Below are 24,385 nucleotides of genomic sequence, written 5' to 3' on the forward strand. Positions count from 1 at the left end.
CAGACAGACCTGTCTGTCTGTTGGTCTCACTCATTAACTCATTAACACTCACTGGGCATAAATATGGATAACACAACCATTAGTTGTTGAATTTAATCTTGCTACTTGGTGGTATTTATGTTAAAAAAATATTTTTAAAAAATAACAAAAAATTATATACACAAATAGAGATATACAAACACACACACACATATATATATATGTACACACATACATATATATACATACATACTGTACATACATATATATATATATATATATGCACACACATATATATCTCTATATATATATAAATACATACATATGCATATATATATATAAATAAATACATACATATGTGTATACACATATTTATATATACATATTTGTATCACATTTTTTACTTTTTATAACATCCCCATAGGACTTTCATCATTACTTAAATCAAATGCAATACTATATTATTTTTGTAGTTCTTATTAACAGGTCAACACTGTCAAACTGACACATAAGAAGCAACAGAATAAATATAACATGTATTTTATTGATTCCAACAACCAGTGATAGGTGGATGAAAGCCTTCAGAAACATGCCTTATCCACGTACTGGACCCAACTCTGAAGAAATATACCTTTCTCTCAAGGATGATTTCTTTGTTTCCCCTCCTCAATGATTGTTGCCGCATCCAGAATGCTGACCTATTTACAATCTTTACAATGATGCCCTGTACAAAATAGAGAAATTAAGTTTTACAAAGGATTCTTTAGAAAAAAAAGAAAAGAAATATCAAATATTTGGAGTATTAAAAAGGAAAACATTATCTAGAATGATTTTCCTAAACCATACATTAATGTTAAATTGTTTTTTTCTCATCACACAGCAAGTTTACATGCATTTACAACACTTAGAAACCCTTAACATTTGCACGTCAGTGACATTAGATACCGCATAACATTTCTTTAAAAAAAAATCTTTTTAGTCCACAACAAGCTTTGCAAAAATATGACTATTCAGCAACCTGTATTGGCCTAAAGAGATAAGATTCATCTCTTTATCTGGTTGGATTCTACGTAACTTTGCAAACAGTTAAGTGCTGATTCTTGTCAACTATTTCAATTAGACTTTCAAACTTTTTGTTTCTTTGTTTATCGTCATTTGACCATTTACATTTCCAGTACTTTTGTCACCCATTCACAAGGACAAAACACATGCAACAGCTTACAAACTGCTTCATTTCTTTAACTACATCTATGAACCCTGTTCTCAACGCAACGCCAAACAAACCCTCCTCTCTTTAAGGCTCGGTGCCACCTGCTTGAAACAAGCTTCCACTTTTGTCCTGTGTCGCAATTTGGTCCAAATTAAGAACTCAAAAAACAGAAACCAGATGAAAACACACCGCGTTTGCTCGTGAGGATCAGACATTCGCTGATTGCCAACACCAGTAGAAGTTGCTGCATAGTCTTGATAACACTAGTAAGCAAACACAAATCACAGCTACTACAGAGCAACAGGCACAACAACCAGTGAATGAGATGAGAAGCTGGAGCTGATGGCTTTAGTTAACCTGCAGAAACAGACCAGGGTTGGTAATACTGTCTAATACCTGAAATATTTACAATAACTGACATTATTCTCAATCGGCATGTGACCAGTCACTGGCCAATTGGCATCTTTTTTTTGCTCTTTGGAGGTCTTTAATTCATCCTTTTTTTTAGTTTACAGGTGACCAATCAGAGCTGCGGATTAGTTTTGTTATCAGCCGTATGCAAACAGTGCTATAACGAAGCAATAAGCAGCTCAGATACAAATTAAAATGTTAAACTTTCTTATGGAGCTGTCATAAAAGTGGTCCGACATTCATTTACAGGATTTATGTACATGTGACGTTCAGTCTGAGCACCTAAAACAATGACACAGTTCGGGATGAACAGGTGAAATATTTCGACAAATACTTGCACAACCACTTTGTCTGCCATTTACTCCAGTAGGGCTTCTTTACAAAAAAAATCTACACAAAGTACCTTAAAAAGTGTTTAAATCTTTTGTTTCTACTCCCCATAATCACCTTGTTACTGTGTCGTGCACCCAAAGTGTTCTCAAATATGAATAGTACCGTACGATATCAACATGGGCGTACACTTAACAATGTGTCACATGACTTCACTGTCTAATGTCGTCAACACTTCTTCGACAACACGTCCTAAAAAATATCAGAAATCATCTTCCAGATCTATTTCACGTTACTTTAGCGTTTGACAGTTCTACTGTAGGACACAAAAACTCCTTGCTAACCTACCCTGAAAGTCTACGTGATCTTTATTTGACACTAAAACAGTTTGGGGATATTGTTAAAGAGCACCATACGTACCTAAATGATGATAATAAGCACGAGAATGTGATTTTTTTGTATTCTATTCGTGAAGTGGATGAACTCTTGCAAATGAAAATGGGCATAGGTAGCTTTAAAGTCACTCTACTCAGACATTGTTAGAAGTGTTTCGCCGTGGAGCTTTGTGATAAGGCTTCCTTTAAAAGCACCTGCTAGATACTGCTAAATGGTTGTTTTTCCACAAGTGTTTTCTATACATTCATAGTTGAACTTAAACCGCTAACATGACAGTCAATATGCATGATCAAAGTACAGTATTTGGTTCGGTATATTAGATATTTGCACCAACTAATATAGATAAAATAACTGCCATGTAGCACGGTTGTATGTACACAATATATACGGTAGCTACTCTGAATATGGGGGGAAAGATTTGAAACAAATGTACTCTTTCCTAGATAAATGTTGTAGAACAAAAAAAAATCTGAATTTGATTCAAATAGCATCTGTTTAATTGGAGGGTGTTTGTTGTGTTATATTATCCCTGTGTAATAAGTATCTAATACCTGATATATATGGCAACGTTGGTGACACTTGTTTGACATGAAACTAAAAGTTCATACAACTAAATTAAGTGCTTGCAGCAACAAAGTGATGAACTCACATCACTAATAAATAGGTTTTGTTTTTATGCAAAAGAGTATGACAGCAAGTTTAAATGTTCAACTTATAAGCCGTAAAATGATAAAAAAAACATGTATGTGAAAACATATACTGATAATTGATCCTATAATATTTTATAATTTGATATTATAAAACAAAAGATTAAAGATTAATTGAAATAAATAATGTAGAGAGTTGAAGAAATAACTGACTCCTGACCGTCTTAGCTCGGATGATAGCGATGAAAGCACCAGTGTACTCTGCGGAAGTTGATGTGACGTTGACGTCTTTGTTCTTAAGGCATTTTGTTTTGTTTCACCTGCTCCGGTTGTAAAGTTCAGGATTGCATATGTATAAGATTTGGCCTTCAAAGATACTTATACAGGAGATATGTACCAAAGAACTTTGCAGTAAATAGTAGCATCTGTCATGCTGTCATACTCTTTTCCAAAAATGAGTCGCAATAATTGAGAATAGCTTCCGTTGACGAGAACTCCGTATCCCATGATGCACGTGCGCTGTTGCAGAAATCACCTGAAGTCTAAGTGCTGAGACGATGAGTTTCTTAGTGATAGATTAGCACCAATCTAACTGAGTACTGAGTGCTAACGTGGTGGTAAAGGGATCTGAACTAAAGTGAATGTCATCCAGTCAAATATACAGTAAAGTAATATATAGTCTTTTGAAAATACTGCATGTAATAAAATGATTTATACTTTTAACCTACTGCGGGAATGACAGTTTAAATCACCCTACAACCATTTCTGAGGGTTCATTTGTTCCTGAACGTGCACTGCGTCATCACAGTGGACGAAAAAAAACACATAGAATTTGAAGTGCTAAGTGTAACATGTAAGCTTTGTGTTCAAAGTTTAGGCAGACTGGGGTCTTCTTTGTCTGGGGACTCAATGTAATTGGCAGCCTCTTGAAGTTTCAAAAGCATTGCCATCTATAACAAAGAAAAGAGAAGAGTCGAGAAATCAGCGGTACTAAATGATCTATTTCAGTTTGAAGTATTTAATAAAGCGGATATTTCTGACAGAAGAAAAAAACAACCATGACGTGTCTTCTTACCAGCGGATCAGATTCCATGGAGCTGGGTGGAGTCTCCTTGTGAAGCCGCTCCTCGCTGGGCTGACCGGGGCTGCCGCAGCCGATGCTGGGTGGAGGCAGGTGGAACAGCTTTGCCTGGTCCTGCTGAGCAGACGGCCAAGGCAGGGTGCCCCTCACCCACTCCACTGGGTCCTCCCATACCGCCTTCTGGCCGTGGACCTGAAGCGTCACAACATACCAGGACGGTAAAATTAGAGCGCAACATTTCCTGTAAAAGGCTGAAGCCACCTTACCTTGCACGGCAGCTGGATTCTCGCAATCTCACAAGCTCATGCGAGAATGGCGGGATCACATATCGCACAAAAATAAATCTTGTCAGACTTCAAGTAATGTGTTTGTGTCCGGAAAGCCAGAGCACGGACCAATCAGCGTCCTGTGAGCAGCTACTGGCAGCTATGGGCGAGGCTTAGGTGTGTGTGACGCGAGACGGAAAAGCGACTGTTCGTTCTAAACAACAATGGCAGCTCCTGAAGAGGTTAGCGTAGATGCTGCCATAGCATCAGTTATATGTGAACTGGAGAGTATTTCTTCACTGAAAGAAGAGCAAAGAACGGTACTGAATGCTTTTCTCGATGGAAAACATGTTTTTGCTCTTCTCCTGACTGGCTTTAGCAAAAGTTTGATTGACAGATAGTTCATCCAATCACCTGCGAAGTATTTTTTTTAAAGTGCCTGCCCTTTTCCAAACAGTTTCCAATGACGGCTTCTCAGATGTAAACAAACCATCTACGGTAGCGTGTCAGGTTAGAAGCCGCCAGCACTTTGTGAGGAAGATTGTAATGCTAGCTGAATCTATTTTCTGGATTTGTTGGCTGCGGTTTCTCACCTTGATGCCGTCCTTGGCCCCCTCTTGCAGGTAAGGAATAATAGAGTGGTTCCAAAGGTCAATGAACCACGATCGAAACTCATCCACCGTGACTGGACAGGACAGGAAAAAGCAGGGGCCTGAGGACACACGGGAGGAGAAAGAAGAACACAGAGGACACACAATTTGTCACCATTCACACAAATAAAGTTGTCAATATTCCATAAAAAAAAGAAAGAAAATGCAGCTTTCTTCATCTTTGAAGCCCTGTCCTGATAAGAGTGTGTGTTTCATACCAATAAGGAAGTCCGACGTGCTGTGCTTCTCCAGGAATGCATGCAGATGATACCACAGTTTGGGCACCCAGTCCAACACCCTGATCAGATCCTCATTGGTCAAGCTCCTCTCATCCTCCGACTCCATCAGCTTCCTGTGCAAGTAGCGCACCAGGAAGCCGTTGGCTGGCTCTACATTGTTGGAGAAAGTCACCATCCTAAGATGACGAAAGGTAAAAATACATCAGAGGGCTCTTGCTTTAGCTACATATGGGATTAGCTATGCATTATCCCTCACAGCCACATCAACATTAGATCCTTGAGTTAACAGTTTAAGTCAGACCCATAGGGATCAACTGGTTGACAATTGGATTGAGATCTACAAATGGTATACCCTGTATTCTGACTGAGGAAACACAATTAAACCGACAAAATCAAAAATAATAATTCATAAACAATTGTTTGGCGTTGTTCCATTTCACATGGCTATATCCTCTTCCTACATCAATGTCACAGCATCACTCAACCAAATGTATAAAAAAAACCTGTTCTGTTATTGCAATCTGTCATAATCAGTTTCTACCTTTTAAAGTAACAACCTTTTGTTCTAACAGTGTGTAGGATTTAGCGACATCTAGTGGTGTGGTTGCAGATTACAACTAACTAAGTACCCCTCGGCTCACTCCTCCCTTTCCAAGACTGCGGTAACGTGAGCCACCGGGTGCAAAACCGTGGGAGCGGCATTTGCCTCGCTCAGAGGCCATCCTTACCATAATAACACTACTTTAGGAGCAACGGAAGTCAGATGGCGGCTGGCGGTACCACGGTTTTGCACTATGCAGCTCACATTACTGCAGGTTCACAAGCGTGAAGCGTGAAATGTGAAAGGCCCTCTCTAGAGCCAGTATTTGGTTTGTCCTTTTCACAGTCACATCCTATATTTGTGTTTCTGTTTTTGGGAGGGTGGAATGGAGGATTTTCTTTTCACTATTTTCAGCAGTAGGTAAAATGTTGCTTTAATAATCTCAAGTGCAGGTAATAGTGATATGTTTGTTTTTTGTTATCAAATTTCAGACTAAAAGCAACAAAAGTAAGTCATGACTGTTACTTAAAACAAAAAGCAATGACAGACAACAAGGTAAAGTCATTATTGGTATTCACGGCACTGAGCGAAACCAATCTGTATTAAATCATGTTGTATCAGATCACATATAAACACATTAACTCACAGTTTACTATTGACCTGCTTTAAGATGTTTTTTATTGGATTGACTTGTTTACTCCACAGTGAGTGAGCTTCAAATCTAACAGTGTAACCAGGACACATTCAGCCAGAACACATCAGGCAGTCCTTCCACAATCGTTCCTTTAACCAACCTGAAGCTGAGATGGAGGCCGTGGTTAGCTATCATCTTCACCGGCTGGTTGCTCGTTCCAATAATGTAAGGACTACGGAACGGGAACAATATTACAGTTTAGGTTACATTGAATGATCACAGAAATACTCTTGCGGCTAGTTTCAGTGTGTGTATATGGAGCGTACCATTTGTGATATTTGCAGGTGAGAGCACCATTGACGAGTTCGCTGAGGGAAGCAGGCCCGTGAATATCATCCAGAATAACGACCAGCGGGACTTCTGACGTACTGGTTTCCCGATCGATTTGGTTGGCCAGGTTGGAAAGATAAAGCTGCAGATCCTGAGGAGAGAAAAGGCGAAAGAGAGACAGTGATGAAAAGAAGCTGACAACATGACACACCAAATAATCCGGGTGGCGTACAGATTCATACGGGGTCGTCACTCTCTGTCACCTTGCATGACTGGCGGTGCATGTTGAAAGTGGCCACGATGCCGTCGGTGACTTCGCGGGCGCTGCGGTCCACCAGGTACTCAGCCAGCCGGGAAGCCAGGTAGCTCTTACCCGTCCCGCTTGGCCCGGACAGGATGAGGCGCCGGTGTTTGAGCAACAGGCTGATGTAGTGTTGCATCATGGGTTTGGGAATGAGGGTTTCGAACACCAGGCCGTCCACACACTTCTCCTTCAAACCTGAACATAGCGAGGAAAAATATGAAATTAGAGTTGGTGATAAACTGTAGTTTCATACTTGATTTTTAGGTGCTTGCTAAGAATCTACTTGTTCTTGATTGTATTTGACTTTGTTATCAATTTAAGAATAAACTCAGTATTTTGACATAATGTTATTCTATTATTATGTTCATCATTATTTTTATGTTAATTATTTCCATGTTATGTTGGTGTAGTTTGGGACGGGATGGAGGGAGAGCCTTTGTGTATGTCCTTGTTGATGTTACTATGTTGATTGTTTTGTTGTTGACTTCATGTTTTTGTTTAATTTATTATCATTATTATTATTTATGTGCTTAAATGTTTGTTAACTTCCACGTTTTGTGCCTGAGGACCCCCTTGAAAACGAGATGGCGCATCTCAAGGGGTTTATCCTCTAAATAATTTGTATCTAAATAATATTAATATCTCAACCAAAAAGAAATACACATTAGAAACAGGAGGAGCTTGTCCTTCATGAGCAACATGGTGTTCAAGCATTTTGCACTGAAAATAACTTTGCATCAAGTGTAGGGAGTCTGTGCACCCCCCCCCCCCACCAGCCTGCAGGAGTCTAATGTTCCGCCTTAGCATCTATGGGGCCCATGTGTCTAAGGATGGTCGACCAGCTGAGCCTGGCTGCACGGAGATCATGTTACCCAGAGCCCTGTCTCTGCTGCTCTACTTTGCTCCTTGCATTCCTGCATGCAAAAGGTCTATCAAGGACTACCGAACCAGAACCTCGACTCTCCTGGTTTAGAATCACTGATGGGCTCCGCATGTGTGCAACTCCCAAACCAAAACACTGCTGTTATAGGAATATGATGTAAATAATTACGTCAGTCTGTGAAAATGTTAAGTTTGAGCTTCTATGCATAATTTGACCAAATAAATCTCGAACTGTGGTTTATTTCCAGAGAAGCCAAACATAATGTTGTTGAACTGATGAGCTCATCATCTGCCATGGGGTCATTTGAGTTAATGTTTTGATTAATGATGAGGACTGCAGCTCAAAGTTCAATGTAACTGGACGCACGTTGGACGTAAAAAAGAGTTGTAAAACAAACTGGACCAAACAGCAGTAAAGACAGACAGGTCCAAATTTAGTCTGATAAACAGACAGACATCAGGATTTGCACTCAGTCGAGACATGGATAAACAGATAAACACTTCACAACATACTGAAAGCTAATGCAAAAGATGTGATTGAGAAACCTGGTTATGTATCCCTCAATGTATCGTATGTGTGTTGACGCAGCTTTCAATCAAAAGATTTGCGGTTTCCGAATTGAAGAGATGGATATTTGAAACTTGAAGCTGGACTGACTCCAACAGGCTCTACGGTCAAAAAACAACATTTGAGTACTTACTGCAAGGAAATTTATCTCATCCCCCAAAGTCTGATTGACTAGCGGTAAAAAAGGGAAGCTAGCCAAGTTCCAGGTTGATCGATCCCAGATGACAATGTTTTATACATCTTTTGAGATCTATTGAGTCAGTCTTCTTCACCTTTTCATTTATTTGCTTGTATTCATCCCTCAACTTCAAACAGAAAATCTCATCAACGAAGAAAAATCTATCTGTACTGTACAACAAACAGTTGTTAAAGAAGGCATAATCCATTATATCTGACAGTAACCATCCCCTGCACTTGAAATGTATGTTCCTGCCCATAAACTGTATATAAGAGGTGGATGTCACCCATTGGTTTGTGGACTACCGTTTGAAAGCCTTGAGTTCAGAATTTTAGCCGTCGCTATCTTGGTTTTTGTCAACCAGAAGTGACACGAGAGGGTGGAACTAAGTACAACCGAACACTGAATAAGACATTTTTAGGCGACCAAAATTATGGTGAGTTTTCATGAACTAAAAACTCACTTTGAAAGGGTTAAAGTTGTACGACGAAAACAGGGACAACTCCCAGATCGGACAACGCCGTGGTAGCGACATGTCAATCACAAGGTAGCCACGCCCTAAAGCATACCGTGCTTTATGGTCTATTTGACTCTAAATGGGACCATAATTTACTAAATGAACATCATGCTGTATTGAAGAAGACTTGAAACTAGCGATTAAGACCATAAACTCATGTTTAAAATGTTTACTGAGGTAATAAATCAAGAGAGAAGTAGGCTCATTTTCTCATAGACTTCTATACAAGCAGACTTCTTTTTGCAACCAGAGGAGTCGCCCCCTGCTGGCTGTTAGAAAGAACGCAAGTTTAAGGCACTTCAACATTGGCTTCACTTTTCAGACCCGGAGGTTGACCACTAACAGATATAAATTATCTTTCATACCCTCTGTAAAGTACAGATAGCATCAGCATATCTCCAACCATGCCTGTTTCTCTTCCTTTCATTCTTTTGACTAATATTGTAACTTTTGTTGCACTTTTGTTCACCTTTTACTCTTGTACTTATATGTTTTTTTTCATTCTGTGGGGTTATGTACGTATATGTGTTTTTTAAAATCATTTATCTAGTGTGTCTAGCTCTGTGTTGTTGTTTTTATTGCTACTGCGGCAGAACCAATTGCCCCTTGGGGATAAATAAAGATCTTGGAGCATCTATTGGAGCATCTATTGTGTCTCTAATGTCTTTGAGCTTGCACCGTAGTGAGCACTAAATCAATGCTTTCCCACATTGGAAATTGTTTTTCTAACAATGTGTGACAATGCTGAATTTAACTTTGTGTTTAAAAATTTATCTTATTTAAATGATACTAGTGCTGGACTGAAGTGATATACTTCCAAATCTGTAGACGTAAACACCCAAACGTAAACCTAACACGATCTTATATGTCACTCATTTCTCCACAGACCTTTCAGGGCCACTGTGATGCTGCTGGGGCCTCGGGACATGCAGCGAGAGGGCTGTGTCTCTGGAGCTTCTCCTCCCAGCACTCTCTTAATGTGGCCCATACTGTAACTGTAGATGGAGTCTGTGGACAGGCCCAGACTAGAAGTGGGGTCCACCTTGGCTACGTACACCTGGAATTAAAAGAACAGAAAAAGAGAGCTGATTAATTAGTCTAAAAAGGATTTAGTGTGTGCAGACAGTGTCCTGTGTGGATGTTTCAGAGCTCACTAACTACCAACACCTGTCAAAGGCTAAATAAGCTTGTTAAATGACCGTAAATTCAAACAACTCTCGTGCTAATCTTGTGCTTTTTCATAAATCAATCAGCTCAACATGATTCCTATACGCTATTTTTGCGTCTTAGTTTCCACCGCTGTGCAGTCGTGGAACTCTTTGAAGTAACAGCATACTAAATTTAACATGACAGCTGTATCATGCTTGATTCACACTGTACATTCAGTCCTCGGACAGTTCACGGTGAACAGAGTGGTCAGAAGACGGGGCCTCACCTTGAAAGCCTGGCTGACAGCTGAATCCAGCATGGGCCAGTCCATCCTGCCGTTCACCCTGACGGTGCCGACGAAGAAATCCTGCTGTTTAACCTCCTGTTGATACAAAGTGAAACAAACAGGAGATACAGAGGTTAAAATCACTTTTATTTGGTCTAAAGAATAAAAGACGAAAAACGACATACTTACATCTTTGAAGACGTGTAAATCTGCAACACAAATCACCACCCGAACACGGTGGTCATCCCTCTGAGAGGAAAGACTGAGAGTATCTGAGTGGACGTCTGCTGAGGAGTGAATATAAAAGAAAGGGACAGAAAAATAAGAAGAAAAGAAAGATCATGTAGCATGTGTGACACAAGTTAGATCAAGATGTAAGCAACAAGGTTTTGCTTTTGTGGAGCCTCTTGAAGGGTCATGATTGAAAAAATAATAATAAATGTTGCACAGAATGCTGAACCAAAGTCATCGTTTAACTGTTTTGTAGTGGTAAATTCATGCGCACAAATTAGTAAACTGTGAGGGATAAAAAGTCAAGATTTTATCTTCAGACATAATATTATTTAGCATTTCATTGTCATAACGTCAATGAAAGTGACGATTAATAAATGGTATTGGAAAAATAGTGAAAAAAACAGAGGCTGTCAATCAATTAAAATATTTAATTGCAAAATTAATCACAATTAACTGTTCAAAATGTACCGTAAAGGGAGATTTGACAAGTATTTAATACTCTTATCATCATGGGAGTGGGCAAATATGAGGCTTGATGTAAATGTAGGTATATATTTATTATTGGAAATCAATTAATAACACAAAATAATGACAAATATTGTCCAGAAACCCTCACAGGTACTGCATTTAGCATACAAATATGCTCAAATCATAACATGGTAAACTCAAGAAGAACAGCACAGACAACAACAGCTGTCAGTGTGTCAGTGTGCTGACTTGACTATGACTTGCCCCAAACTGCATGTGATTATCATAAAGGGGGCATGTCTGTAAAGGGGAGACTCGTGGGTACCCATAGAACCCATTTTCATTCACATATCTTGAGGTCAGAGGTCAAGGGATCCTTTTGAAAATGTCCGTGCCATGTTTTTCCTCGCCAAAGTTTAGCGCAAATTTGCGCATAAAGTATAATACAATTATTAAGTAAATGTTTTTCTAGAAAGGCACTCCAATCATTCATACTGTAAATTGAAGAACACACCAGATTATTTACAATGAATTCATTGTGTGTAAAAACCATTTAATCTAAGCACTGTGCCTACGTGTCTGCCACAGTGGCGATACCATTCTGACATTGTCGACATGTCAGAGACTGAACTGTACCTGAGCTGCCCCCCTCACTCAGCCCTCGGCTGTAGCTCTTGGGCATTTGCACGGCTACGGACTGTCGAGGTGATGAACTTCCCAGAGCAGTGAGACCTGAGGACTGGGAGACGGAGCTGGAGGGTCCAGGGGACGGGCAGGGGGACAGATTAGTACCTGTCTTCAGATGGTCATTCTCAGCCTTCAGGTTCTCCACTGTCGACTACAGACAAAATCACAAGTGATACAGTTATTTCACTAAATCATAGTGTCACTTCCATAACCCAACTGCAGTGATGATTTTTTTCTGAGTGAATGCTAAAAAGGTTTCTAAAATTGAAGGTAAGATTTGCTGGAATAATCAAGTTAAAACACATTAAAGGGATAGTTCTGGTGTTTTGAAATGGGGTTATATGAGGTACTTATCCATAGTAGATGTATTACCTACAGTTACCGCACAAAACCAAAGCAATGTACCGCTGTGGACGGGGCCGGCAGCAAAATGTATTTTAGCAACCTAAAAGAAAGGCTCACCTAAAAAAATCAGTATCAGTTTAAGTTTACGCTATATTTAGATTATTTTTTCTGCTTTATCTTGCCATGAGACAGCCCTTTCCGACGGGGAACTGAAGCAGTTGTATCCATCTACGCTCTCGCCAAAGCCACCAGACTCCATTGAAAATAACTGTAATTTTACCCAGCAGAACACGGGGGTTGCTGGTCTACCTCTACCTCGATTGGTTAGTTTGTTTGTGCTATTTTGTGACTTCGGTGAATCCGAACTAATCAAAATCACACAATAACACAAACAAACTAACCGATCGAGGCAGTGGTAGACCAGCAACTCCTGTGTTCTGTGATGTCAAATGTGTTCAAGTGAGTCTGGTTGCGTTGGCAAGAGCATAGTTAACGGCATCAGTTCCCCGTCGGAAACAGACTGTATAGCTGTCTCACAGCAACGTAAAGCGGTGAAAATATTCTAAATGTTACCTGATACAGATTGTTTTAGGTGAGTCTTTCTTTTAGGTGGCTAAAATACGCTTTTGCTGCCAGCCCCGTCCACAGCAGTACATTGCTTTGCTCCTATGCCGATACTCCTGTCTGCTTCTCCAAACCGGGGGCGTGCCGACCGTCATCTAGTGTAGGTAATACACTGACTATGGATAAGAACCTCATACAACCCCACTTCAAAACACCTGAACACAGAACAGCACATACTGTACATACAATAAACATTGTCCTTGACCTTCTCCAAATATTTGCACACAGGTCAGAGGATTTAAAGATTGGCATCTTAATCACCTTTACCAACTCCACATGTGAACTGCAGAAACTCCAAAGCAAAGTTCTTGGCGAGGACATTTTTTGGAAGTAAAAAGTAACGCCAAATATCAAAGGAATATATCACACATACCTGCATGTCGGTCATGGCCTCCTGCAGCTGCTCCAGCTGACTGGCAGAGCTTAGAGCCTCCAGGCGGACGTCTGTCAGTTTACGCTCCTTCTCCCACAGCTCTGTACGCAACTCTGTTACAACCTTGTCATCCCCCACCTCCTCATCGTCTTCACAGAGTCTGGAGATATTCAGTTGAAATAAGACAACGTTAGAGATTTGGGAAAGGTGGCAGGGATCATCAGACTGACAGCTAGAAACCTCACTTTCAAATGTTAAATTAAGTGACACAGCTATATTAGAATTAAAAAATAAATATAGATACAGCAACATACAGTATGCAGGGAGAGGTTTACCCTGATGATGATGCAGAGGGTGATAATTTCAATGGAGGGTTGTCTCCAACATGGTGGACTTTGGGGGAGGAAGGTGCAGAGGATTCTGGGGTGGAAATTTCCTCAATGTCAGCGTACGGCCCTGCCTGCTTGGAGCCCTTCTTACTGAAGGCCTTGTTGAAGGAGCTGCGTAACTGCACAGAGAAGAAACATAAGACAGAAATAAATAATATGTCTAAAAATGACACCAGAGTATAATACTACTGTATAATAAAATAAATGATACCAGCTACAAAATACAGTTTGTGAAAACCATCTCCATGTAAACGTTCTACAGTAATACTCGTGTTCACTGATCCGCTTGGTGCCTATAGTAGTACAGAACAGTTTAACATAAAGGACATTAAACCATGATTCTGTAATTTAATATAACAGTTTAACATGATCCAAATATGGTACAAAGTGATTCTGTGTGTCAAGTTTAAAAAGACACGGATGACGGAAAGTTTCCAAAACGTTTCGCAAGTATGACTCATATCGTGCATGCAGGCTGGAGAACAGGAGAGGGGGTTTCAGAGTTTATTTACTGTAGCAACATCACTCACCTCAAAGACCTAAAATAAAAAGCAGGGCAGCATGAAGGAGAGACCAGAGTCATACTTAATAACAGATTTGGAACAAGATAGGACGACAACGAGACACACACACACACACACGTAGGAAAACACACTAGAGCGGCGGCTGACGGACTTCTATTTTCTTTTCAGATAATTTTTTTTTGAGGAATAATGTATAGCGAGCCCTTCAGGGCGATGCAGGACCCCGACGCAAGCTTATTACACGGCTACTTACTTAAGAAATCAATAATTTGACACATGAAATGGACCTCCAGAATCCGACATCAGAACTGCATCCATAGCAACAGTCTGTTATACATAGCAACGGTCTGCTATAAAGAAATATCAGACCGTAGAACGCCGTGACTGACCAATCAGAATCGAGTATTCAAAAAAGCTGTGTAATAAACATAATAAAAACTGATAATAGAACAGCTCACCTAGCTGTGACACATTGGGCCAATATAAACGTATCATTTGAATTCTTTTATTACATACATTTATAATTTGTTATCTTTCATCATTTATTTTTATTATTTTTATTGTTCTTCTACCTAATGTTATTCTTTATTTCAAACTGGCCTTTTTAGCAGCCTGCATTTCACTGCACATATTGTACCGTTTGAGCATGTGATAAAAAATTTGAGTTGTCCCGAATACCATTTTTTGGACTTCGAAGCTTCAGTGAGAAATAATCGAAGGTATTCGAAGGTTCGCGGCACAGAGCAGCACGGCCGGCTGACATGTTCTTCTGTCTGTCTCCATCTCCCCCGTTTCAGTACTGATGCTGCACTACTGTACACACACACGCACCTCTACACACAACAAACAGCATTATCCGTCTGAGAATATCTGTAATAATATAAATAATTATTGTTGATATTATTACATAGTTATATATATAAAAAAAAAAAAAGCATTCGAACACTGATTTGGAGGTCGATTACCATGGCAACGGTCGAAAGCTGTAAAGCACTCGGGTCAGCCTTACAAAAAATCCTTTGAAGCTATAAATTTGATGATCTGGGACTAATCAAGACAATCCCTGAATTTCTCAAAGTTTGATGAATTTGAGTTTGATGAGTTTGACCAATTACAAACCCAGACAAGCTGAACTGTTCAATTAAATACCACAAATGGTTTGATAGCTTCCAATCCCTATCTCTAATGATCTGAAGAAAAACATCTGATTCATAAAACACTGCAATTTAATTCAGCGTCTGTGTGGGTCTCACCACACAGGGAGGGCAGTATGTTGGGACTCAATCATCCGGTCAGTGATTCAGTGAACAGTATTTCTAATAAGTGCAACCTCTAGATTCTCACCCAGCTCTTCTTCTTCTTCTTCTTGGCCTCCTGCTCTTTGAGACTGCCTATACTGGAGTGGCTGGTGTGGCTGGTGTTGCTGGTGAGGCTGGAGATGCTTTCGGAGGAGTTCTGGCGATTGATCGGCAGTTCTAAATACCAGGAGGAAAAAAAAAGCACAATGAATATACTGTAGAGAGGGAAGCTTTTGAAATTCCTCCCTTCATCTTTGCATGTTTTCTGTTTTTGTACATCCCAAACATTATTCTGTACCTTTAGGAGCAGAGTCCGGACTGCTGAGAGCCCCCTGAATGATTTCATGGGCCTCTGTGTTTTTGACTCTCAGAACCTCGATGGTATCCTTCAGGTCAGTGAGTTCAGAGTCCTGGTGGAGGGAAATATCAATGTGTGTTTTATTCTAAACCAAGGATTGTGGCATGTCTATTATTACCGTACAATAATTCAACTGTTCAATACTGTCCATAATACTGCATTTATACTGTACATTCAAGAAATATTCATTTGTTTTTTATACCATTCTGGCATTTATATTTAACACACTTAATACATCCCACTTCTCAGCATTTTTGTATTTACTTATAATAATTTGTATTTACCTATTTGCACTTTGGTTATTGGTTATATATTGCACATATTAATGCAAATATTTGTACATATTTCATATTTCTTAAGATTCTCATTTTCTTATTTTTAATTTTAGTACTTACTTATATTTCTTTATATATATTGTGTTTATGTTGTAGCATTATGTACATAATTAACATGTTACTTACTCCCAATTTCCATTTTCTTCCATTTCTTTATGTTTATACAAGAGCAACTGTAACGCCCCAATTTCCCCCCCCCCTTGGGATCAATAAAGTATTTCTGATTCTGATTTCAACAAGGATGATGGTGTTGTGTTGAGTGGCTGATGATAATATAACTATGTCACCTAGTAGCTTCTCTTTAACTGACAGGATCTAATATAAAGCAGTTGAATGATGATCAAACAAATAGTAATAATAATAGTAATAATAATCATCATGTATTTGTTTGGTATGTAGGAATAAAACTATTACTTTAGAATGATATTCATTTCTTGTTTCTTTAAGTGTCATGGACTTTTCCTTATATAATAATACAGAAATTGTCACACGTGTCTCTAGTGGTATGACATTCATTACCATCGTGATAGATACCTTTTGGTCCGAGGAGACCGACAGGGTCTGCAGGCGTGCCGTCATCAGCGCCAAACTCTGCTCAAAAGCCGCTACCAGATTAGCCTTTAGAGGAAGACACAGAGGTAGGAGGAGGAGGCAGAGAGACAGAGACAGAGAGAGAGTGGGGGGGTTGAGACAGCAGACAGGTATGAGTCACCGGCTGCATCGAATCGGTCTGCAGCCTCACACGCTCACAGCACATCAAGCAAATGGCTTTCTTCATCTGCTGGGACAGGAGGGAGGGGATGGAGTAGTGGACAGCTGTGGGTGATGTCAGAGATGAATGAGGATGTTAGGGTATTGGTGGTGAGGGAGGGCAAGGGTGTGACGCTGGAGGACAAACCTCGCCAACCTCATGTTGCATGTCTGACCTAGAGGCTAGAATGTCTCACACTATTTCTGCTCATGATGGAGCGAATGATTAGAAATCTTCTAAAATCCACTGCTGACACCATCATGATAAAATGATGGTGGGTCAGATAGTCCTTTTTATGCGGCTTTATTTCTGTTGGGATTAGTTTCTTTTTTTGGTTTGATAGTTCCGACAGCTTGTTGTGTGGTTGGTCTGGGTGTGTTCCCTTCCTTTTGTTGAATACTGCCAGCCTACTATTCCCTTCTTCATTTCTTTTTGTTGGGTACCTTGCTTAGGTATTTCTTTGAGGTCACATTTGTTGAATAATAAAGCACTCTGCTACTCCTTGAATATGTTTGAATGATGTTACTGACCTCCTAAGAGCAAGCTTTCAGGGCAGGGTCTAAAATTACGTTTTTTCCTCTCGTGCAACCGTAGCAGGTCACTGAACATTTCTACTAGCCACACAATTTTTTTGTCTGCCACAGAAATCTATGTAGAACGCTTTACAATTGTAACACTGTAGAACTGTGTATTGGCAAGATCTGGCGATACGATACGTATCATGATACATGGGTAACGATTCAATATATTGCGATATATTGCGATACTGTAAGCAAGGCGATATATTGCAATTTCTTTAGACCTCTATATGGCTGCTTTAAAGTCTGTTACATCACCTGAAAGTCTTTATCTCCAATTTGTTTTTAAATAACTGTATTTCTCTCTAATGTCTCTAAGTTGTATCCCAAAGGTTAGTATGTGCAGTATCTTATTAGCCTTCAAATCTAAGAATATTATCAGGAATATTCAGAAATTGGTGCTGAGAAAAAGAATTGGTTAATTATTAATTAGTTGATAGACAGAAAATGAAAAGACAATTTTGATATTTGATCATTTGAGGAATTTATCAAGCAAATATGCCAAACATTTGCTGTTTTTTTCATCTTTGGACTGTTGTTCAGACTAGGAAGTTATGCTGACCCTTTTCACTTTGCTCTGACATTTTAGAGACTAAATGATTAATCAAAATAATAGTCAACAGATTAATAGATAATTGAAATAAAAACAATAATTAGTTGCCAACATGTCTACATGCTTCAAGGAAGGTGACGAGGTCAGCTGTGCCACACAGCGAGCCCAGCAGAGATGTCAGATGACAGCAACTTGTCAGCTTGACGTCCTCTCAGTAACATGCACGGCGACAGAGAGCTCTCTAGAAGCAACAATCCAACAAACCTGGCCTAGCTGCTCCACCCAGCATCCAAAGGTGCGGGTCAGCGGGAGGCAGGCATGGGGAAGCAGCGAGTCCAGCAGTCAATACATCCAAGAACGTAAAAGAGAGGGACAGTGGCGTTAGGCGTGGGAATAAACTTCTCATACAGTAAAAACAGAAAAAATACACACACACACACACACACACACACAGATATATGCTTCATACAGTCACTTGGTATGTTCAAAACACCCAGGTTAGTTGAGAGTTTAGCAGCGGCAGTGAGTGGGTAAAATGTGCAATAGGAGACTGTAGTTCATACTGGTTGTCTATCAGATCAGGGGCCAGTTGCATATACTTAGTTTAAGACTAGTCTTTGCCTTAGACTGGTTTTAGATTGTCAGGTTGGACTAGTCTAATCAAGCCTGTCTGTTGCTTAATATTAAGACTGACTTTGAGGTAGGAAAGTTATCCACCTCTCCACCTGGCTAAGCCTGAGGTGAGAGTTTTGGCAACAATCTGTCAGAAGGTCAGCTGGCTAATATTTTCAACTGTTTATCCATTACTTTCAGCTAACGTTACCTTTAAGCTAACTATTTCAACTGTTTACCCATTACTTTTAGCTAACGTTACCTTTAAGCTAACTATTTCAACTGTTTATCCATTACTTTCAGCTAACGTTACCTTTAAGCTAACTATTTCAACTGTTTATGTATTACTTTTAGCTAACGTTACCTTTAAGCTAACTATTTCAACTGTTTACCCATTACTTTTAGCTGACTTTTTGCAGCTATTTCAACTGTTTATGTATTACTTTTAGCTAATTATTTCAACTGTGTTTATCCATTACTTTTATCTAACTTTAGCTAACTATTTATCCATTACTTTTAGCTTATTTCTTGCTAACGATTTCAACTGTTTATCCATAACGTTTTTGGATTATTGTATCATATTGTGGTTGGATTTATACTGTTTAAGTTGTTGCTGTTGCATTCGCCATTTTTTTCTTCTGTGAAGTGTATTATTTCACCCATAATGCATTGCGCAACAGGCTATCTAACTCAGTCTTACATTATTCACTCATAGGAAAGCTTTATGCAACAGCTAAATTGAAGTGTCTATAGCAAGTCTGATTTAAAGTTATATTTAAGACAAAGACTAGGTCTATTCTTATGCAACTGGACCCCAGATCAGTGTGGTTAGGTGGTGTTAAAAGTAAAAGTTGAGTGTGATGGAAAAAGCCAGACTCAAGCATCTAGAAGCTGCGGTGTGAGACTATAAGAAGTAGCAGGGGTGGAAAATGATTCAGCTGGTTCAATCAGTTAAAAGCAAGTTGAGGGTTAAACGGGTGTCTATCAAGGCTACAGAGCCGAAGGATTATAGCAACAGGGGAAAAATGTGAGTGACAGTGAGAGAACTGAAAATATGGCATGTCTGCTGTAAGACCAACGTGGCCTAATGGTTAGGGATCATGAACCGCAACTTGGGACCTTTTTTTGCATGTTGTTTTCCCTTTGTTTCCTGTCATCATCCTTCTGTCACCTAGGCATACAATGCTCACAAATATAATTCAAAAAGTCCCTAGTGTTGGGTGGATTGCTAGATCCTAGATATGTTGTGACTGGTTGTCCTTACTCCCTGCAAGTCGGACCAAGGCCAGAGTTATGCCTTGGCATCCAGAGTCATCCACAGTGATCCTCAATTTCTTAAGTGAGCAAGGATTCACACCATATCTTCCTCACATCTCACCCTTACAAAAATGCTGGGCAGATATTAGATACACCTGTTAAATGGGGTTTCTGTATCTCACTGAGTTGTGGGCTGCAAACTAAATGACTTAGAGGAGGTATAATCTACACTCTGATAAAATATCTGGCGTGCCTCCAACACATAAACAAATTAGCTTACGAAAAGAGGCAAAAAGGGAATCTTAAAGAAAATAAAAGATAAATCATACATACATTGGCACTAAGCTGCATGGTCAAGTCTGCAACCTTTTCCTGGGAAGACTCCAGCTCTCGCCTCAACTTGCGGATTTGCTGTGGAAAAATTGAAAAGTAAGCCCCAGCAGTACGGACAATGTATTTATACAATACCTCGGACAAAAAGCCAGCAGTGTTGAGGATATTAATAAAGGTTTGATTGATGATAATGCAGCAGCTTTATGTGATGAAATGTGTTGTTTTCGTTTGGTTAAATAAAAATAAAGAATATGCAAACAACAAAATATAAAAGAAACCAAAATGACAGTGGATGAATACACTTCAAAATAAGAGAAAATGTTTAATCAAGGGATGACGGTGGATTTTCTCATGCACTGAGAATGTCTTTATTAAATGTTAGCAGGTGGTGCTAAAGGATAAAGAATATTAGAGAGATAAAAACAAAATGAACTGAGTTATGAGACCCTGAGTTGAGAGATCTGTGGCCTTCACTGAGCAATGATAACATCATCTGATGAAGGGACCCGTTTCAACAGGAAATGACTGACAGATGATGCAGAGAAAACGCACAATGTGAGTTGAAGAGTCGTGGCACGTCGGCCTTACCTCCCCTTGTATCCTCTCCTCATTCTAACGAAGGCATGGTGAAAGCAAATGAACAAGAGGGATAAGGTAGTCAGTTAACTTTAGAGGGAGTTACGAAAACTTGTTATCCACAGTAAAAGCAGTAAAAGGGACATCACTGATGTTTTAACGAGACGGCAGTGGGGAAATACAATGTCAGAATAGGTACCGAATAGTTGTCCAATCACAGAATGCAGTACCAGGACAATAAGAGGGTTGTAACCAACTAGGGAAGGCTTTAAGGTCACTTAATATAAGGCATATAAGGTTCTCCTGCATGCTACATGAGTCCAAAAGTCCATGAATCATTGTGATTAAGGCAATTTACCTATATTAGAGAAAATGATTCTATGCTGTACAAGCTTTATTAAATGATCACTTTGCTTCTTGAAGACAGGACAGTGAGTAAACTGAAGTCACAAAGCACTTAACGTCCAGCAAAAGTAACATTATACTGTACATATTATGACTGTATCTACTCACCGAAGAATGGTTGGAGGAAGCATTGGACGCCAGAGAGAGCACGGATCCATGCACTGAAACGGGCAAGATAGAGAAATGACTTATTAAAATAAACAATATACTAATACAATATTGACCAAAATAATCTTGATTATGATTTTGTTATAATCGAGCAGCCCTACCCCACAGTAACAAATAAAAGACTTTGTTTTCACTACTTGTGAATCATTTTTACTACTGACAACCCTTTAGACAACGGAATATCTCAATCTCAGTCAGCTAATTAAGAACACATCAATAACAGGCACATTCACAGACATGATTTAAGAGTTTAATGTAAACAGACTTTTGTTATCGCATCGAAATACATTAAGAACTTGGAGTTGGTGGTAGAATGTGTATTAAAACACATGCATATTATCTGAGAGTGAAAGCAGGTTTAAATTACTGGTGGCGGGTCTCCTGCTTTGTTTCCATTTGGACCACAGATAGTGCCTTTAAGTCAACTCACTATTAATCTAAAATGAAGGCACCCAGACTCTCCACTTTTCCTTCTTAATGAAAACAAATGTCCTTCTGACATGTTGCTTAACAGACTGTGTGCTGTATGAGTGGACAGCTTTGTTTCATTTGAGGCCACTTTGGGCGACTCCCCTGCAGAGCAGGCTCACCATCATCCCCTGGTTCGCGGAAAGACCCACAGCGCATCATGCTTTTTGGCCGGTCAGCCAGGGACATACTGCTGCCCAGGGGGGAGGTTCCATAGAGATCGCAGGCTGACTCGCTGGGCGGGCCTATGCTGTTGGAGCGCGATATCCTCGGGGTGCCACAAGAAATTGGGGCAACTATCATAAAAGACAGACGTTTGGAAAGACAGTGAGTGGCACATATTAAACTGTGGGATACAGCACTGCAGAGCAACACACACTCTCACACACAGTCCATCTAGGTATAGCACGCTTATTCTGATGACTCAGTGAAAGGCAACACTACGGTTCCACAACAGTCAAAGAGATATATATAGCCTGACTTGACCCCCTATTGCCTCCATCTCCAGCATATTTCAGACTTTAACTTGAGTCTAAATGAGTGCAGATGTAACATTCACATAGTCAAATCTGATACCAGAACAATTTGCCATCACTTCAGCGTTCAGACTATTATTGACAACTTGTGTCAATATTTCTTAACTGTAAAAAACCCTGCTTGACTTCCCTCTCAGTGGGAACTTAATATCCCGTCCTGAATAATAATCAACGCTAAGATAGATGGCTTATCAAAGACCTCAAGTCTCATTAGTTTCAAAGTGTTTTTAGAACTTGGCAGCCCAATGTTGCGAGCAGACTCACCCACGTTGGTGAGAGGGGCCTTGCCGGAGGAGGGGTGGAGGGGGCGGGTCGGCGAAGGCAGCTGAGGGGGGCTATCGCTATCTGTCATGCTGACTATGTTGTGGGAGTGGCGCCTTCCCGGTTTGCCGTCGCTATCTGACAGGCTTGAGCCATAGCGTCTGAGAAAAGAGAAGTCATTTTAACTTCAAACAATAAAGATACATCACAGTGTGAGATTTCAAAATAGATGCTTGGAAAAGTAATTGTTCTGACGTACTCTAAGCCTTTCTTCGGCAAGGTATTTCTGTCTGTTTGCAAGCTGTAAAAAAAAGAGAATATAGACATGATTAATAGAGAATAACTCTTATAAAAATGGTACGTCTCTCAGAGCCTTACAAAAACACTATCATTTTAGAGGACCTCAAGGGTTTATCGTCTAATCCTTTTTGTACATCTTGCCCATATGGCACACTGGGCGTTTTCATTAACACAGCGTGGGATTGCTTAAAAGGACATTTTTTTGGCAGGAAACAATTCGGACCATCTCCACCTTGACAGACAGAGATTTTCCGATGGAGCCAAACCCTCCATCTTCTAAATGACACCTCAGAGTTTCCGTTCCGGGAAAAGGCACATAAAATATGGTTGGTATGTCTGCTGCCAAGAAACTTATAGCCCAATGTTGGATGTCTTCACACTGAAACAATGGTTCATCTGCCAACTGGACATTTTGTTCAGTGGCTGGGATAAATGCAGTTACCTCGACCAGTGTTGGTTCATATGAAGATAGAAAAGTGGCCTTGAGAGGCTTAAAATAACAATCAATTTACATCAATGTTAGATATTTCTTGGGATGAGACTAACCTATCTGTGAGGTTGAGGGACGTCCTGCTTCCGGCTCCCCAGGTCCCCGCGCCCCTCTGTTCCTTGTCATGCACCTCAGTTCTGATAAACCTCGAGCTGGAGGGCACGCTCATCTGGAGGGGCAGGGACTCCATGCTGCGGTGCATGCCGGACAGCTTGGGGTAGAGCAGCGGGGATGCACTCAGACTCAGGCTCTCGCTGGTGTAGGAGCCGGGGGAATCGATGTGGAGCACGGGCGCCGGGCTGGGGGTGAGGCGGGAGGGGACGTGGGAGCCGGCCAAGTCGTGCAGCTTGGAATAAGGGGGGACTTTGGGCGGGAGGTCGTGGATGGTCACGCAGGAGTCAAGGCTGTTGGAGTTGACCTTGTCCAGGTGAGCCAAGCTGGGTGGGCGACCCAGGGACTTAGTGTTCAGCATCCTGGGGATCAGGTATAAAAAAAGATGTTAGAATACAGAAACTAAGCACATGATGTGTATTCATTTCAGTTCATTTCCTAAGTTCTCTACCTCCAGCCAGGCAGATAAGTTGTGGTTGTATTTGCCAAGGTTTTTTGAGGTATCTGTCTCTAAGATGCCTCTAAATTTCAACAGCGACATAAATCCAAAGAAGCAATGTTCCCGTTACTCTAAACTGCTCATAGTGAGCTCTGTGAACTATTTAGGGTAACTGGGACACTGCTTGTGGAAAGAGATAGAGCTGTTACATTTTTTAAACTGTGATTTTTCAATCCTGTAGGCACCACAACTGATATTTCATTCACTTTCATTGTATTGTGGTGATGTATTAGGGCAGCGGTTCTTAACATTTT

At 40.2% G+C, this 24,385-nt stretch overlaps 1 protein-coding gene across 16 annotated transcripts in view; it reads right to left on the reverse strand.

Annotated features, from left to right (window-relative positions):
* Positions 1 to 503: 503 nt before the first annotated feature.
* Positions 504 to 24,385, reverse strand: part of nav1b (neuron navigator 1b) — a 90,169-nt gene continuing 66,287 nt past the window's right edge. For 6 of the 16 annotated variants that reach the window (XM_074640392.1, XM_074640383.1, XM_074640507.1 and 3 more), the window contains 23 exons: positions 23,578 to 23,994; positions 22,991 to 23,032; positions 22,735 to 22,892; positions 22,057 to 22,230; positions 21,407 to 21,459; positions 20,906 to 20,929; positions 20,318 to 20,395; positions 16,753 to 16,851; positions 15,839 to 15,950; positions 15,587 to 15,717; positions 13,665 to 13,837; positions 13,330 to 13,489; positions 11,937 to 12,138; positions 10,788 to 10,885; positions 10,599 to 10,694; positions 10,052 to 10,220; positions 6,978 to 7,213; positions 6,711 to 6,865; positions 6,545 to 6,616; positions 5,189 to 5,385; positions 4,914 to 5,032; positions 4,049 to 4,246; positions 504 to 3,923 (listed from right to left, as the gene is read on the reverse strand). In XM_074640392.1, the coding sequence (XP_074496493.1) occupies positions 3,840 to 3,923; positions 4,049 to 4,246; positions 4,914 to 5,032; positions 5,189 to 5,385; positions 6,545 to 6,616; positions 6,711 to 6,865; positions 6,978 to 7,213; positions 10,052 to 10,220; positions 10,599 to 10,694; positions 10,788 to 10,885; positions 11,937 to 12,138; positions 13,330 to 13,489; positions 13,665 to 13,837; positions 15,587 to 15,717; positions 15,839 to 15,950; positions 16,753 to 16,851; positions 20,318 to 20,395; positions 20,906 to 20,929; positions 21,407 to 21,459; positions 22,057 to 22,230; positions 22,735 to 22,892; positions 22,991 to 23,032; positions 23,578 to 23,994 (3,247 nt within the window). In that variant the 3' untranslated portion in view covers positions 504 to 3,839. The remainder of the gene's footprint in view (positions 3,924 to 4,048; positions 4,247 to 4,913; positions 5,033 to 5,188; positions 5,386 to 6,544; positions 6,617 to 6,710; positions 6,866 to 6,977; positions 7,214 to 10,051; positions 10,221 to 10,598; positions 10,695 to 10,787; positions 10,886 to 11,936; positions 12,139 to 13,329; positions 13,490 to 13,664; positions 13,838 to 15,586; positions 15,718 to 15,838; positions 15,951 to 16,752; positions 16,852 to 20,317; positions 20,396 to 20,905; positions 20,930 to 21,406; positions 21,460 to 22,056; positions 22,231 to 22,734; positions 22,893 to 22,990; positions 23,033 to 23,577; positions 23,995 to 24,385) is intronic. The other 10 variants (XM_074640412.1, XM_074640465.1, XM_074640420.1 and 7 more) reach the window with 6 other exon arrangements.

This window comes from Sebastes fasciatus, chromosome 1 (genome assembly GCF_043250625.1).
Source record: "Sebastes fasciatus isolate fSebFas1 chromosome 1, fSebFas1.pri, whole genome shotgun sequence".
NCBI lineage: Eukaryota > Metazoa > Chordata > Actinopteri > Perciformes > Sebastidae > Sebastes > Sebastes fasciatus.